The 18,009-nt window shown below is 41.1% G+C and overlaps 1 protein-coding gene across 4 annotated transcripts in view; it reads right to left on the bottom strand.

The window, feature by feature from the left end:
- Positions 1-2: 2 nt before the first annotated feature.
- FASTKD1 (FAST kinase domains 1) overlaps positions 3-18,009 on the bottom strand; it is a 32,309-nt gene continuing 14,302 nt past the window's right edge. For 3 of the 4 annotated variants that reach the window (XM_039495910.1, XM_039495909.1, XM_039495911.1), the window contains exons 9-17: positions 14,401-14,887; positions 13,472-13,586; positions 12,480-12,608; positions 10,419-10,550; positions 9,870-9,983; positions 9,358-9,493; positions 7,831-7,945; positions 6,359-6,444; positions 3-793 (exon numbers count right to left, since the gene is read on the bottom strand). In XM_039495910.1, coding sequence (XP_039351844.1) covers positions 748-793; positions 6,359-6,444; positions 7,831-7,945; positions 9,358-9,493; positions 9,870-9,983; positions 10,419-10,550; positions 12,480-12,608; positions 13,472-13,586; positions 14,401-14,887 — 1,360 coding nt within the window. In that variant the 3' untranslated portion in view covers positions 3-747. Of the gene's footprint in view, positions 794-6,358; positions 6,445-7,830; positions 7,949-9,357; positions 9,494-9,869; positions 9,984-10,418; positions 10,551-12,479; positions 12,609-13,471; positions 13,587-14,400; positions 14,888-18,009 lie in introns of all 4 variants that reach the window. The other variant, XM_039495912.1, reaches the window with a different exon arrangement.

Here is an 18,009-nt window from a genome sequence, read left to right as displayed (position 1 = left end):
ATTTTATTTTTGTTGCATAAAAACAAACTGTACAGAGATTTATAGTAAGTATCCCTTAAACTGTGACTCCAGCTGTGTTTGAAATGGTACTCATTTTTTTAGATAATAAACCAAAACTAACTTTTCGCTCAAGGTTAGAAACAGAAAGAAAGAATTCTGATTGACATTGACTGGAACTGGTTTTGAATAAATGAAGATATCATGTGAAGCTCACTCCTTCCACATGTGAAATTCTGCTTACAGGATTGGGCACTTATCTTGAAACAATTTTAAGAAGTCACACCACAGATGTAAGAGACATCACTAAAGCCAATTAATTTCTAGATACCTGCTAGTTCTATTTAATTTGTCTTATTAGCAATAGGCTGTTTAGACAGCTTTATTTTCCACTCCAACCATATACACAAGTTGCATGGTCTTGCCAGATCTACAAACATTTTATATGTAACATTCAGAAGAGAGTAATTGAATCTGACATATGCATAAGCCTACTGAAGGCAAAGGTACATCATGTGGCCTAGGAAACACGCTTTAGCTAATGCAGTACTAGTTGTTCTGTGAGCCATGAAAACAGAAGTTTACAAGGTTATTAGGTTACGGGTATTAACCCTACAATTTGACATGCTTTGATTTTTCTTCTGGTTGCAAAATCCTTGTAAATTTTTTTTCTTTGCATGTGATTTTTGGCTTGTTTATAAAGCAGATTCTTCCATGATGCTTTTCTAAGAAATTTTCAAGTCCAGTAACCTAGCACTCATGAACAACCCTCCAATGATAAACCCTCAGCATGCACCTGCAACGAAGGGAAATGTTTTCAGCGAAAAAATGAATTTCAATTAGGGCTTCTAAATAGTAGCAAGGAAAAAATATTTTAAAAGTGATGAAAAATATCTTGGCCGTCTGTCTTAGTGGTGCTTGTTTAGTTGTCTGCTGCTCAGTAAGTCATAGTCATCATCATATAAGGTCTACATTCTTTAATAACTTACATATGTTAGAGGAGGCAGGAGTAGAAAACAACAAAGAGCATTTTCTGTAAACAATGCTATGAGACTTGGCACCATAAACTCAGACTCTCTGTTGAGAGTGCAGGTGTGCAAATAGAGGAAACCAGCAAAGAGGGGCTGGGACTAACTAAAGTCCTAGCGAGCCTGTTCATCACATCCACACCCAACTAATCTGAAAGGAGTTTAAGAAGCATCATAAGATGTGGAAGGGGAGAGGCATGAGTTTTCTTGCTGCACTACAGGGATAAAGGAAATTCATTCTGTGATGGATACCTCTTTTCCTTTCTCCCACCTTGCTGAAGCTCCTTCAGACAGTAGGGACTTAGTTGTCTTATTTACAACAGTGGGAGTGGCAGTAGGTTGAAGCAGCATATTCACACAGCCCTCTTCGGCCTTCAGTAACTACGTACATGCTTCACATCACCACCACTCTCCTTCCAGTGAAGAGGAACGTGTTGATCTTTACAGCATGTGTTCTAATATCACATCTCCACAGGTAAGTGTCAAAATATTTTCCTGTGCACCACCCTTCTGGGAAGAAGGCCATGCTAAATGCACATGACTAAGTCAGCAAGCCCATGGGATTTTTTTTTTTTTAAACCTCACTCCAGAGACCTGTGAAAAGCATCAAGCCTTGTGAGCACCGACAAGTGCCTGCTATGCAACACTTCCCACAATTTCAAAGGGGAAAGCAAGGCCTGGATAGATCTAATTTGGGACACATTTACTAAAATGCAGCTAAGAATAGCAAAGAAAACATACTAGTGGCTTTGATTGTTGTATATTCAATTATCAAATTTAAATTATATTTCATGCAGCTTTTGGCCAAAATAATAACTTCTTATATAGTCTTTAAAATGTAGTACAGACAGTATTTCTATGGTACATGAATGAGGAAACACCACTAATCTAATCCAATAGGATTGTAGCAAACATGTCAGGACTATATGAAAATTAAAAAGAAACCCAACATGAATGTAGATTCTTCCAGCACTGCCTTCCTAGGGAAGATAAGTTAGCATGTCCCAAAGGCACAGGCACAAAGAGGCATTCCAGGATGACATTGTACAAGTATACTCCCAGGTCTCATCTTTTTGGTTTTCCCCATAGCACACAGTATCAGCCAGCTCCTCAGCTGACATAATTTGACAGCCTTGTTTAAGTCAATGGAATGACCCTGATTTACACCATCTGAGGAACTGGCCCTATAATTTTAGGAATAACGGTTTACATTGATCTTTGCTGCCAGCCATATGCTGGATTGCCTTGATAATTCAGACTACACAGGGAAGTAAGTCTAAGATAGGTAGTGCCCTTTAAATTCACACCCTACCTATTCCACTCTAAATCCCAGGTGGACACTTACTGCACATTAAAGTGTATTGTGCTAAACTGCACAAAGGCATTTTTAAAGTGTTATCTCAAATGGTAATTAACATATGGATTATGCCTTTAGGCTCCACTTCCTTTTTGTCTCTGTATATGGAGGAGGAGTACTGGGTTTGAATAAGAGGGTTTTCATATTTTTCAGCACCCAAAAAGCCTTTTGGCTTGTGGTCTACAGGTCAACCTTACCCCTGTTCTGTTACCCATTGTATTTGAGTCAGCAGCAAAACCTGAACTGTACATGTTTCTACAGCAACTAGCATAATTGGGCCCCAATTGCAATTGAGGCCTATGGCTGGTGCCATATGATAAGTTTTGGTTGTTTTTTTTTACTACTTGAAATCAAGATAAAGTACATACATGGCATTAGCTCTAGTCACTATATCCAAGACTGAAATGAGAGAGACTGATTGGTAGTTTGTTGGGTCTTCTCTTTGTAAGCACACAGGCTCTCTAACTTCTCACTTGTTTTTCAACACTTACCCAAAATGCTCGCTAGTGGTTCTGAAGTTTATTTTGCAGGCTTTTTTTTTTTTTTTTTAAAGAGTTCTTGGTGCCTCTGCTATGGGCTGTGGTCATCAGTAAAAAACAAAAAAAGCCACTCAGACTCCCTCCGCAAAGGCCCAATTCTGACTTCAGACATCAAATTAAGATACCTGTTGCTGACCAATACAACCCTGATATTGACAACTCTCAGCACTTGCTGCCAGTTAGTACTCTGAACAAATGAATTGTAATTCCTTTTAGATTGTAAAATTCCCTGGCAAGAGACCACCAACCCAGAGGTCACATGCCGTGTTCACTAAATAAATAACATTTAAACATTTACTGTAGAGGAACAATATAGCAAAATTTTTGGTGTTTTATTCAGATTTATTGTAATATCAGGTTTTTCCCCCCCAAGTAAAATTAATTAATTTCCATGAATTTTTAGCTAATTCATTTTGTTTCAGTATTCCTTAAAATATTAACTAGCTGGTACCAGTGGAAGAGTCACATGCTTAAGAGACTTTGAAGCTCTTTTTCTCAGGACTTCTCAGGTTTTTTTACAAGCACTACAAGATAACAGCCCTTCTTCAGCGAGTCTGACTAACGCTGATGGTATTAATAGACAGCAGTAGTTAGGAGGAAGGACAAACAAACTTACCACTATTTTTACACTTGGCTTCAGGTTTTTTCACTTTTCAAGGACAAATGTACTTTCTTAATCCACTTCACCAGTTTTGAGCTAAGTCTTACTTACAAATATTCAGCACAGAACCCAGCCTTGTGTCCATGCTGATAAATGTTCCTAAGTTACACAAGATCTGTACTATGGTAATTAAAAACTTAATTGCTGCAGAGCAGTTGTGTTCAGCTTCTCTCATATGCAAGCCAGGTGAGAGGCTATCAGGTGTGCTGAGGAACACATTACTCCCTTTCTGCCACAACTCAACCTCCTTTCTTACACACACACACCCCACCAATAGCCTGTAATCTGCCTGTAGGAAAGCAAGAGTCCATGCAAGTGACTTCTGACTAGCTCACAGCTTTTTGCTCCATTTTACTGCAGCCTAACCTAGGTTTCCTCACATGCAGTTCTTCTACCTTTGATAGTTTTTTGGATGTTTTGTTTTGCAAGAGAAACAAAATGAAGTGCACAGTTTGTTGAGTTTCTAGGACCCTGTCTGCAAGGGGTAGTCCTCCAGTAGTGCCGCTTTCACACGCTGCAGTAGAAGAGCAATCCACAGCCCTTGCAATGCCTGCCAGAGTCCCATGGCCATAGGAGGAGAAACAGCAGCCTCCACACAGTCTTCCACAGGCTACAGTAAACACAGCCCCACAGAGCCAGGTTTTCTCACAGGCGAGAGGAACACCTTACCCTTGCAGGTTAGAAGTTTTTTCCCTTAGTCCTGAGGAGGTAGCATCAAGTATAAAAGAAGTTAATACTTATTGGCTAGTAAAGGGAGAAGTAGTAGCCAATTGCAAGATGGCTGGTTTAGAGTTCCAGCAGCTTGCCCCTGCCAGCTTTAAAGGGAAAGCACCAGAACGGCATGCTGGGGAAAAGTTTCAGTTAAAAGGGCAGCCCCCTCTCAGAGGAGCCCTAATGACCAGGCCGTCATAAAGAAAATTGCTCCTGAGAAAGAGGTTGCTTTTGCATAGCATTGCTTCACCACACCACCCATATTTGCCTCCAAACAACACTGTCGTGTCTGTTCTGTTCCCTTCTCCTGCATCTCATTCTTAGGTTTTCTCAACAATCCTGAGCACTTGTCAGACTACTAGAAGTCTTGTTACTCTGGAGATAGTTTGGGGAAGTCCCTAAAAAGCCTGACATCAGGTAGGTATGGTGCTACCTCTTCCCCCACCAGTACCAAGAGAGTATTAGAGATTTCACTATCAGGAGGGCCTTCCTGATACTCTACCTAAGTTTTCAGCACATATTCATAGTTTTGCCCTCTCCCTCACTTATAGAAATGTCATTCTATATTTTGGAAAATGAGTAAGAAAAGTAACCCCAAAATTCCCCATTAACCATTAAAGTAAGGCAGTGCTCTTCTTTAGGACACTGAGGTCTCATAATCTTCATCTCAAACTCAGGGGCGGCTCCAGGCCCCAGCACGCCAAGTGCGTGCTTGGGGCGGCATGCTGCGGGGGGCACTCTGCCGGTCGCCGGGAGGGCGGAAGGCAGGCAGCCTTCGGCGGCTTGCCTGCGGAGGGTCCGCTGGTCCTGCAGTTCCACACCTGCGGGAGGTCCACCGGAGCCGCAGGACCGGCGACTGGCAGAGTGCCCCCCGCGGCATGACGCCGTGCTTGGGGTGGCGAAATGTCTAGAGCCGCCCCTGTTCAAACTTAACAATACTGAATAATGTGTACTCCCCTTCTAAGCAGAGAAGTTACCTTACTCATATTTGAAGTTAAGTTTGGCTGCAAGCTGTACTATGTAATACCAGATACTCACTTGTTTTGGAAGGTCTTTGCTGTCTTCCACCAGTCTCCCAAATATAATTCACCTTTAACTTCTGCAGTGTTTTCTCTTTAATTTGTATGTAATTTTATTACCAATGGGCTGGTCCAATGAGAGCTTCTGTGCAAATGAGCCATGTGCAATCTCAACCTCTAGCAAAATCCTTCAGGTAGGCCTCCAGTACTGTCAGAGTAAAGTCCTTTAGCTTTCCCTGCCCCCCCATTTTGGAAATCCTTTAATTTTATTTGCTCTATCGCTAGTTTTACAGCCCCATCATGTGAACAGTGTGCAGTGCAGGCAGATTGGGGGTCTGATTGGTTGCCACACCTTTGGACTAGTTTACATTTTGGGGCCCAAGAAATATTCGGGGAGGCCCCAGCCACACTCCCTACACCAAAGGCCCAGGATTCCCCACCCCAGAGGAAAATCCTCATTAGCTTCTAAGTTTACTGCCACTTTGATGGACAGGTACCAAATAGCTGCAGTATGGCTAAGAAAGCCTGCTTTAATACGTTGGGTTAGGATTCTTGCATCCCCATGTTTCTGTGCTGCTAGTGAGATTCTGCATTCACTTCTCGTTATCCATTTTGTCACACACCAAAGAGCATCCCTCATTTCTAAAGGATTTACAGCTATTTCTGCAATAACGCTTCCAAATTTTTGTTTGATAAATTTTGTGTGTCCTCCCCAGTCCCTTCTGAGGAGGTGGTAGTGTCAGTTTATGGTCAAGCTGCCATAGTCCCAGTTGGTTGCAAGCCTTAACTAGCTATAACTTGGTGATAATGTAAAATTCAAGTTTCTTTATCCCCTTTTTAGACCTTTCCAACCAGCCAAGTCATTGATAAATTTAGGATTACGTCTCCAATCTCCTTATTCCCAGTACCTAGGCTTATTCAGCCTAGCCTATAAAGAGATTTCAATGGAGAATAAATGTCTTAAGGTTACAAAATATTTAATGTTACATGATCAAGTTAAATGTTTATATGAAAATATATATTCATGATTGCCTCTTCTATATTACTTTGTTTCAAATATATTCTTTTTCAGATACTCCATCCATGCATCTTTTGATGACAGCTCCATAGAATTCCATTCAAAGTGAGGAATCTGTAAGACAGAGTTTGCACGGTAACTTACTGTTAACATTTCTTCTTGTTAGACACAGTGTCACAGTAGATACACATACACAATACGTGGTGCCTTTTATTTAAGCCCTGTGCTCTCCATTTTAAGATATGTAAGGTTGAAGATTGTTATAGGAGATGTGGCCGTTTAATGGGCTATGCTTCATTTTTAATATTAGGAATTTCTTAACGCTAAATGTATTTGCCTGGTAACAGTCACCTTGCTTTCATAGAATAATAATAGTGGAGATGAAGGACCAGATGCTCAGGTGGAATAAGATGGCATAGCTCCATCATCATGTCATTTCCTGTCAGAATTTCAAAATACCTCTAATTAAGGACTAAATCCTCCACTGGTATAAACTGGCAATTTACACCAGCTGAGGATCTGACCCTAAAATTTTAAAAACTGCCTCAGCCAGGAAATGACATGATAAAAATTGTGTAACTTATAGTGTCAGAAGAATACCACAGGGAGAAAATTAAGAGTATTCAAGCTGTCTGAAGAACAAAACTGTAAGTCACATGGAAGGGATTCTGTTTCAATTACAGTAGATGAAGCAAGAGTTAGAGTGGAACCCGCTTATAGTGAAGCTCTGCTTCTAGGGTATGTCTACACTGGGTTGGAGGAATAATAAATCTAGATCTCTAATCCTCCACTGGGGAAGCTCCACCACTTGTAGCAACAGTGGAAGCAGTAGCTTAGGCAGGACATGTTTTTTTACCACTATGTCTGGGCTAGACACCACAGTGGTAAGTGGTAGACACCACAGTGGTCTATCCCACAGCTTCCACTGCTGGAGCCGCACTAGCGGAGAATTAGGAGGTCCTAGTGTAGAAAGCCCCCACTTGAACTGAAGTGGAGCAAAATTCCCAAATTGATTCAGTGCATTTCAATGGACTTTCACTCTTTTTAAATGGAGCTTCTCTCCACTTAGGAGGTGGTTCCAGTCTGGCATTCCTTTTAGAATGTGGCCCTCTACCAAGGAGTCCTGCATTCCAAAGAGAGCAATATGTCCCTCATTTCCTTTGTTTGAGCAGCAGAGGCAAAGCAGCCACTATGCTATAGTGGAGGAAAGGTATACAAGATCATTTGACTTGTTTTGCTGCAGCTGTTCCTAGTGAACAGGAACTAGACAACACACTTTACATAGCTATTTCCTCCTGGTGGGGAAAAATACTGTCTTTCCCCAACAACATTACAGAGCCTGGAGAATGCCCTGCAAATACAAGAGAGCATCCTTCCACATACGCCCTCTCCTGTTAAAGAGAAACTGTATAAAGTTTTTGAAGGGGAGAGCTTAGAGGATTCCATTGTACACACCAGTCAAATATAAGGTATTGATACAACAGATTGTGTGCACCATACCTGAACCACCTGGTACCCCAAAATTTCCAGGTGTCTTTTTTTCATTGCAATTTCTCCTTTGAGGTGACATGAATTTTTGCAAAAAGCTTTAGAATCCAGAAACTCCACAGCAATTCTGCTAACAAACAAAATAGTTACTTTCAAATATTAGTAGGATGTCTATTAATGATCCCCCTATTCAGTTATAATAGTTGTAGTCAGACTACCATTAGATTAACCTGAAAACTAAGGTTTAAAAATTTAAAGAAAATTAAACTCATTCTTTAAGTCAAGACTCAATTTTCTTCATATTTATCTAGGCAAATATGAACTCTAGATGGTTCCCAAAAGCTTTTCCCTTTTACACCTCTGGTAGCTGCAAAACAGGAAAACAGCCAAACCAATGTTTTCAAGGTAGACACTTTTGTTGCATCTCCCTACATAATTTTGTGCATCTAACTACTGATTTGTATAAGCAAATACCTGATTTGCACACACAGAATAGTAAAAATATCCCTGAAAGGCAGCTGTCAGCACAAACACTGCTAAAGACAAAGTTCAAAGAGGAAGCCTTAAATATAGGCATGAAGGACTTAAAAAAGCAGCCAACTTGAAACCAGTCTGCCTTTAGAAAGGCAGCCAATGCAGCATAGGTGTAATATCAACTGCTCAAACTCAGGAGCAAAAGTGTTGCTGCATTTAGAATAAAATACTACTGATGGAAAAGCCCTTCTAGCTTATCAGCTTTACCGTTATCAAACCACGTAGATGTACAACATGCCAGGTGTGTTCACCCAATGGGAGCACATGCACGTTTTTTGGAAGCAACTTCTAATTAGAATGTGTTGTTGCCATTGAAAAGTCAGTGTTTATTAACAGGTATCACGTCCGTGTATCTGAACAAGACCAGCAGAAGGCAAAGGTTTAGCATCTCAGATACTGCTGTGGTAACTGTTGGTAAAGGCTGACTTTTTAGAGCCAACCACTGTACACTTTAAAACTTTATACTTTTTTGTCCTTTACATCTGAGAATCCTAAAGCTTATCTACAATCCTTAACCCTCCACAGCCTGGCGTTGTCCTCTGGGTGAGTTGTATCTGCATTTTACAGGGGGGATGCTAAGGCACAGAGGATAAGGCCCTCATCCTTTTAGGTTCTCCACACCTGGAACTTCACTAGGTTCAACAGCAGTTGCAGGAGGTCTGCAAAGTAACAGGCTTTGAAAAATCAGGGCTGTATTGCTAAAATTCTGCATCACAGCCATTCAGTGCATCTACAAATGGCCAAAGAGGCTTTGATTTCTTACTTTCCAAATAAGAGGGGTTTAAAAAAAAAAAAAAAGAGTTGAGGCCATACTGATAGTAGGCATTCACAAGGAACAGCTGTCCCTCATGCCTCGCACTCAATACCACTCCTACTCACAGGAGCTGTGGTGTGTCTATTCAAAAGAGAAGCCACAGTCACCATGAAGGGTAAGAAAAAGCCTGAATATACAAACTTGGTTCATCTACTTAGCAAAATCAAGCATATAGAAAACCATGTACTAACCTCTGTGCTCCCGGTGGAAGCCCCTTCTTCCCCCGGAGCTGGATGTCTGGTCCCCACTGCACTAAGTCAGCCAAAACTATACTCTGATCCATATAGGGAAGAGGCTTTTTGTTTTTATCCAGAATGCATTCAAAATCTAAGAAAATGCAATAACCCAGTACACTAATCAATATAGGAGGAAAATGGATCTGATTTAATATCTAGAACATTTATTTTAAGAAAAACTAAGTTACCGTTATCACTGGAGTTATCAAATATTATTTGTATTATATAGGGCAAAGTGAGTTGTGGGGCTTTTTTTTTCAGACCCACTTTGTATCCAGTTTCCAAAATAGCAACATTCTGTTTGATGGCTTATTATACTTACACATTTGGGGCACAATTCTCAGATGCTCCAAAGATATATAGCATTGGAGTTAGGGAGAAGACTCAGATCTATAATAACCCCTACAGGAATTAACTGTGGACTTGTGGATCCAAAGCTATTACCACCAACCTGGTTAACCACCCACCTATTCCATAGTAGTAAGGTGTGAGAACAGATACTTTTGCATACTGGCTTCCTCCCAAGATCTCCCCCAGCATTCTGTGAATCTGCTGTTGCGCTGTATTTGTGCTGCCATTGCCTACAAAAACAAAATGGACAAATTAGTGCACCAACATGCAGGCCTTCCGTCTTGAAATAAAAATAGTGTCACAGTAAACAGAAAACTGCAATTGTTACACTAGATATCTGAAAACAGACAAAACTGGGATTAAAGCATTCTGTAGAACACTAATGTTTTACTTTCACAACCTACATATAGCTCCACCACCTTTGAGAAGAAGACTGGCTGCCAGGTGCATAAATGGCACATACCACAACAAGGTAAGGGGGAGGACATCCGTTTTTAAAGTTTCATCTGACTTATTTTTGTGCTAAGTATTACATTCAGCTATCAGCTTTTATAGACTGCTAATAAATAACCCCATTAAAATGCAAGAAGAAATGTAGCACCTATCAAACTGCTAGTCCTCCATAACTAAGAACAATAATGGCATTGCCTCTCCTAAATACTGACCTTTACGCTGCATCTGCTGACAATAGCGCTCATGAAACCAAGGGATCTGAAACTCAGGGCATTCCAGACACACAGCTCTGTTCAATTCCATCAGGCGTAACCGGACCCTCCAATTCAAGGTATCTGGTAGGGCTGAATTTAAAAAGTCAGCTAGAACACAGGAACTCTTGAGGGGCACTCAAAATGGCTACTTAATTAATGGAGAAATAGCCTTTTAGCTAGCAGTGCACATTAATGCACTTAAGTTCAGAATCTTACAAAGAATATGGAAATCTCTCAATTGGAATTTTTTCCTTCTCTTTTTATTCAACAATAAGGAATTAGAAAAATGCAGCCATTCAAAACATCTCTTCTGAAGTTCCTACCCATCAGCTCTTAACTAAATGGCAGGGGGCCAGGCCAGCAGCGTAGTTGTAGCAAAATGTGTCTGGGGGAACGGAATCAAAGTTTGGAACCAGTGCTCACCCCTTTGGTTACAGAGGGAGGAAGTCTGGGGGGAGTCTTCTGTTGTGGACAAAACCGCCACACTACTTCCTGAGCTATGCATGTGACCGTATTCTTGTAAGATTCCTGCAGTAATATAATTTATTTCAAAACAGATACTGGGTATGGGAAATGAATAACCACTCTGAAAATGTTATTTGAGTTCTAATATGAGGACAAGCTAACTCCAAACAAATCCTAAACAAAATCCTTGATGATGCCAGGGGCGGCTCTATGTTTTTTGCCACCCCAAGCACAGCAGTCAGGGAGCCTTTGGCAGTGTTTCTGCGGGAGGTCCACCGGCCATGCGGATTCGGCGGCATTTCTGTGAGCGAGTTACCGGTCCCGCGCCATTGGCGTCCCCACTGCCAAATTGCCACCTAAGCTGCAGAAACGCCGTTGAAGGCTCCCTGACTGCCGCCCTCACAGCGACTGGCAAGCGACTTGCTGCGCTGGTGCCTGGAGCTACCCCAGATGATGCTCAGATTCCAACTATGTCTTTTAAAACCAATACACTGATTTCACTATTTCTTCCCACCAAGCATTCCAACATCACCTGAATCAAGTTGTATTTGTGAAGGTGTCTTCCAGGAAGACTCAATTATTAAAAGTAATTCTATATCTATAGTAGTATACTTATCTACCACACCATTTTGTGCCACATCCTACATAATTAAATTAGTTAAATCAGACAAAAGTAAGCAAAATAATTTAATTTCCAAAGTAACTAGTTACAGACTAGATGTTAGTCTAAAAGGCAAAGAACTTTTTGAAGAACAAACTTTATAAAATTCAGTGTTTCCTTACATAACACAGACACTTTAACTAGGTGTTGTGAAACAACAATCATTCTTTGCAAGATCAGGGCCTAACTTTAAACAAGACACAACAAGTGTGTGTAGCAAACCAACAGAGAAGGTAGGGGAAGGAGCACAAGGGTAAAAATAGAAATTTATAACTACATGGACTAACTATGGTACAATTTGGCAGGTTGATTAAAATATAAAACATTTCCCCAAACCACTGCATTCTTAGTAGTATCAAACTCACTCTGATACAGGCAGAGCCTGTTTGCTAGTTGGCAGATTTGTTAGCTGGTTGAGCAGATGGGATGAAGACTTCAATTTCAAGTATATTTTCATTTTAAGAGAAAATATTTGAAAAGACACTCCTCCTTTACTGACTTGCCAGTACAGGAGTTCATGTTTTCCCTACCTCAACCAACAACATCATGACATAAAAGAGCAGAAAACAGCACTTCCTGTCCTGCTCAAGTGCCTATGTAATAAGATTTTGCAGAGGAAATAGAAACTTAGGATTTAGTATCTAAAAAGCTTGATCTGAGAGGTGCTAAACGCCCTTGCGCAGGCCGAGCTCAGCGTGTCTCAAAGCGGGCCTTAAGTAAAAGGAGGAAGAGACTGTGGTTACTGGAGTTTCAATGTAACAGTATTTGTCATTTTTAAATCTACATATGTACTTGGTTACTGGTTTGGGATTGTTTACAATGTAAAAGATATTTCATAAAGCTTTACAGTCTTTATAAAAAGCATAATAAAAAACGGAGGGATAAATACCTACTTTCAAGCTGGGCATCCAGTTTGGCTAGGAAATCAACATTAAATATTGCGTTTATCACGGCTGGAGGAAAATACTCAGCAACAGCCAAGGAATAACCAAGCAGCACCAGGAGGTGAGGCTCAAAACAACCTTTAAAAACCAAACACATATTTATATGGATGTATTACATACATTTGTTAAGAAGTCTAATGAAAATTGTCTAATGAGCTCTAGTCTTCCTTCCATTAACATGCCTGACTCCCATTACTATCAACTGGAGTTAAATACACACACATGGACTTGCACATGCCCATTGCTTTGCCAGTTTTCCAAGTGAGGGCTGTAAAACTCTAACACAGTAACTTTCAGTTTATGTTATAAAATATATTGTTCCTAGTAGCGAGGCTTGTCACACCAGCCAAGCGGAACTGTGCCTCTCCTACTCCACAAAAGCTTGGCCTAATTATGGCATATTCTCTGCAGGAAGAAACTGACTAGACTTAGAAGAGATAATAGCAGGGTAATACATTACATGGCAATCTTTCATACAACTCTCAAACTATAATATCAGCCAAGAAATCAGTTTTTGTTCATCTTTTCCTGCCTCACCATCTTTGGTAATCAACCACAAGATCTTTCCTCTCCCCCAAATAATTAAGGGCCTGATTCCAATCCTTCTAGGAGAGGCCACAGTAATTTTTTTTTTTAAGGATTTTCCATTTACCCACATGACAATCAGCTAGTTTAAATTCTCAATTTCTTTGTACAACAATTCAAGATATATTCTTAGTCCCAATAGCAACAGCAATTTCTGAAGGGTGAAATAAGGCTGTGAACTCCCATGGAAACACACAATGAATTCTGCAGAACATTACTTAGAAAAAGAAAAGAAAATTAATCCATATGTTTCAATAGTCACCCAATTCCCATTTTTCTCACGTGTACCTAAATTTGTGCCCTGGAAGAACAGTAACTGACACAATTCCGAGTCTACATTACCTTGCATCACTTACCTAAGTGAGAGCTAAAATGTTGGATGCAAGTCTCAAAGAACTCTTCATTTTGAGGAGGATCATAATTCATAACTGTGAAGGGGAGGAGAAGAGTATATGTTCCAGAAGGATGGATCTGGATAAGAAATTTTAAAATAACCATTTCAAGAGTCAAAAAGAATCAATTTCAATACAGTCTGATGTTGCATTGTAACAGAGAGATTTGTAACTAATTCAGAAGCAGAAGACCTAGAGTACATGGACTACTTTTAAATTCCTATGATTTCCTTTGCTCCTCAGATTTTACAACATAGAAATATTTTAAAATATACAAAAACGGATGAATAATATTTTGAAGTATTAAAATTAAAGTCTCTGCATCAGGGCAAAAGTAGGAGCAGATGATTATAGCAATATAAACATTATTCTCTTCTTTCCAAAATCAGAGACATGTCCAACTTCATTGTCTAAAATCTTATGTACCACAAAACTAGTAAATACAATAGGTTTAAAACTGTCAGTCTCTCCTCAGGAGATACTGTATTGACAACTCAGTTGAAAAGAAGACCAACTCATCTGTCCTCTTAGAAAGGATGATACCTGTTTCAGGAAAATTTTCATTCTAGGAGCAAAACCTCCTCTATTTCACCCCTGAAGTAGAGTAAAACCTCTAGAACTGCCAATTAACAGGTTTGAAATCAGTGGTCCCCTGTATCTTTAATCCCATTCCCATCATTATGTTAATCTGATGCTTTCTACACATTACTTACAATGTCTTACAATAATTTACAAGGCAGTTGGAAGAGGAGAAAGAACGCTCACTGCACTGTAATAAAAATATTATAGGAAAAAGGCAGCACGTGATCATACCATTAGGAGCTAAACTTCTAAAAGTGAACATATCATCTGACATACTAAAATTATAGTAACACCTGAAGTATCATCAATACCTTGCTCATATGTTGAACTGCCACAGAAGCTATTCTATCAAGTAATGGAGTACAGCGGTAGTTTGTTTTGATGAGAAAAGATGAAAATTCTAGTACATTCATCCATGTAATTTGGTCCATCAAGCGCTGACAAGTACTGATTGTTTCTTCAACAAGTATTTCTTCAAACCATTCTCCAGATATATATTTAAGTTCTTCCAGCAACAGATCCAAGTCACTGGCTTTTTGAAGCCTCTGATATCCGCAGTTACTTAATTTTTGCAGAAGCTTCGCACCTGGTCCAGAAGTGCTTTGCTGATGTGACTGATCATGACGAACCCATCTGACAAGAGCTGTAGCACAGCTATTCAAATCACTTAAGTTGCACTGAGGCAAAACTGCATCAACTCTGTTAATCAGTACTTCATCCACGTGAGAAGAAGGAAGCATGGACAGAACACGAGTTAGCATAGAAATGTCACTGGGAACAACGTTAACTTGTAAGTAGCTGGAAGAAAGGGGAAAGAAACAAAACCATCAGTACTGACAAATATAATTTATGGATAAAAATAGCAAATAAATTATGTAAATATAAATTCTATTTGAAAAACAAAGCATTAACCACATTAGCCATCTACATTTCATAAGTTTGCAATAATGACAATAACAATGTGGTAGAAGTTCAAAGCATTGACTACTACTGTCTTATTCATTGTGAGATCAACATTTTCCTGCCACTTTACTCACTAATAATATCTGTCAAACTACCATTATAGAATCACCTGAGCCAGAGAAGATGAAAACACAGACATGAAAGCCTAAGGAGCAGAGAACAGGAAGCACTATTTAAATGCAAGCAGATTACAAAACATGAACGGAAAAGAAGCTCTCAAACTAATCAATGGGAGTTCATTAGAGCCATCTCCCTAGTGTGGAAATAGTGGAAGCCATATTGCAGAGGATCTAAGAGGAAGTTGAGGCAATGGGACTAAACTACATGCTGAAGGAAGGAGAGAGGCAGAGTGTTTATTGGAGAAAATGAAATCATCAGATAAATTTTATTTTCTTGGAATGTGAAATTGAAACCATCCTAGAAGACATTCAGATGAGCTGGGATGCCTCAGTTTTTAGGATTGCTCTTTCTATCTTGATACTAGTAGAAGAATTCTGTCCAAACAGCTGCATAGACCAAGATGGCGGAAGGCTTCATAGAGAAGCTCCTAGACAGATTACGTAAGAGAAATATCTCAGGCCTGGTCTACACTACGCGTTTAAATCGGTTTTAGGAGCATAAAACCGATTTAACGCTGCACCCGTCCACACCAAGAGGCCCTTTATATCGATATAAAGGGCTCTTTAAACCGGTTTCTGTACTCCTCCCTAACGAGAGGAGTAGCACTAGTATTGGAATTACCATATCGGATTAGGGTTAGTGTGGCCGCAAATCGACGGTATTGGCCTCCGGGAGCTATCCCACAGTGCACCACTGACCGCTCTGGACCGCAATCTGAACTCGGATGCAGTGGTCAGGTAGACAGGAAAAGCCCCGCGAACTTTTGAATATTTCCTGTTTGCCCAGCGTGGAGCTCCGATCAGCACGGGTGGCGATGCAGTCCGAAATCAAAATAAAAAAAGAGCTCCAGCATGGACCATGCGGATGTGATCGCAGTAAGGGCAGGCAAATCCGTTCTATCAGCGCTCCGTTATAGAAGACGAAATTCAGAATCATTTTTAAAAATTCTCCAGACAGATGCCATAGCAGGGACTCAGCGCACTGCAGCGTGACAAGTGTAACGGAAAGCCAAAGAATCAAACGGACGCTCATGGACTGGAGGACTCAAGCTATCCCACAGTTCCTGCAGTCTCCGAAAAGCATTTGCATTCTTGGCTGAGCTCCAAGTGCCTCTAGGGTCAAACAAACAGTGTCCATGGTGGTTCAGGGCATAGCTCGGCAATGTACACCCCCCCACCCACCCCAGAAGTAAAAGGGAAAAAATCCTCTCGTGACTATTTAACATGTCACCCTATCTTTACTGAATGCTGCAGATAGACGCAATGCTGCAGCAGTCAACACCAACATCCTTGCTCCCACCTCCCCCGCTATGGGTGGCTGATAGTGCAATATGACTGGTATGCGTCCTCATCATCATGAGCTTTTTGGCATGTGGTGCAGTGCAAAAGGACTGGTAACCATGCCGACTAGCATCTGTCAGGTCCCCCAATGTCATGTGCACCAAATTTTTCATGGTAGATGGTGCAGTATGGTTGATAACCGTCTTCATCACAGCAACAGGGGGCTGAGCTTCATCAGCCCCCACCCTTCATGTGTAAAGAAAAGATTCAATTGCCCCTGGACTAGCAGCAGGATGCTGGGCTCCTCTCCTCCACACTCCTTAATGTCCTGTCTGGACTATCATAGCAGCTGGAGGCTGCCTTCCACTCATTTATCACTAACAAGTCACTGTGTCTTATTCCTGCATTCTTTATTACTTCATCACACAAGTGGGGGGACACTGCTATGGTAGCCCAGGAAGGCTGTGGGAAGAACAGAATCAACAGGTAGGGTTGTTGCAGGAGCACCCCCTGTGAATAGCATACAGCTCATCATTCCTGCAGGATCTGACACAGAGCAGCTGTGCTCTCTGGTTCTATGATACAGTGGTTCTCTAGTACACTTGCCCATATTCTAGGCAGGACTGATTCTGTTTTTTGATACCATAAAGAAGGGATTGACTCAGGGAGTCATTCCTTTTGCACCCCTGGCTAAGAGCAGCCAGGGGCACTTATGACAGCAACAGATGGCGCAGTGCAAAAGGACTGGTAACCATGATCATCTTTTTACCAATTTATGGATTGGTAGATGGTACAGTATGGTTGGTAACCATCTCTGCTGTCATGCAAAAGCAAAAGCATGCTGCTGTGTAGCGCTGCTGAATCGCCTCTGTCAGTGGCATCTAGCACACATACGGTGACAGTCACAAAAGGCAAAACAGGCTCCATGATTGCCATGCTATGGCATCTGCCAGGGCAATCCAGGGAAAAAAGCTGCGAAATGCTTGTCTGCCGTTGCTTTCCCGGAGGAAGGAGTGACTGACTACATTTACCCAGAACCACCCGCGACAATGATTTTTGCCCCATCAGGCACTGGGATCTCAACCCGGAAATAAGGCTGCGGGAACTGTGGGATAGCTAGGGAATAGCTACCCACAGTGCAACGCTCCAGAAATCGACGCTAGCCTCGGACCGCGGACGCACACCACCGAATTAATGTGCTTAGTGTGGCCGCGCGCACTCGATTTTATAAAATCTGTTTTACAAAACTGGTTTATGCAAATTCGGAATAGTCCCGTAGTGTAGACGTACCCTCAGACTTGCCACTCAGATGTAAAACTGTTAGGCTCAAATAGTCTTGCCTGAGATGCAAGAGCAGCCCCTTAGGGAGGAGATCCTGCCTACTTGAGGAGACAGAGAAGACACCTTTGCAACAGCTACACTACATCTGAGTACCACAGCCTTCTTTATCAGTCTGGGATGATGATGACGAGGATAGTCCCTTCTCCTCTATCTTCTGAATCACTCTTCCTAGTAGTGGAAGAGGGAGGAAAGCACAGAGAAGCTAATTCAGTCAAT

This window comes from Mauremys reevesii, linkage group 11 (genome assembly GCF_016161935.1).
Source record: "Mauremys reevesii isolate NIE-2019 linkage group 11, ASM1616193v1, whole genome shotgun sequence".
Lineage (NCBI taxonomy): Eukaryota > Metazoa > Chordata > Testudines > Geoemydidae > Mauremys > Mauremys reevesii.
This window is presented reverse-complemented; position numbering and strand designations above follow the sequence as displayed.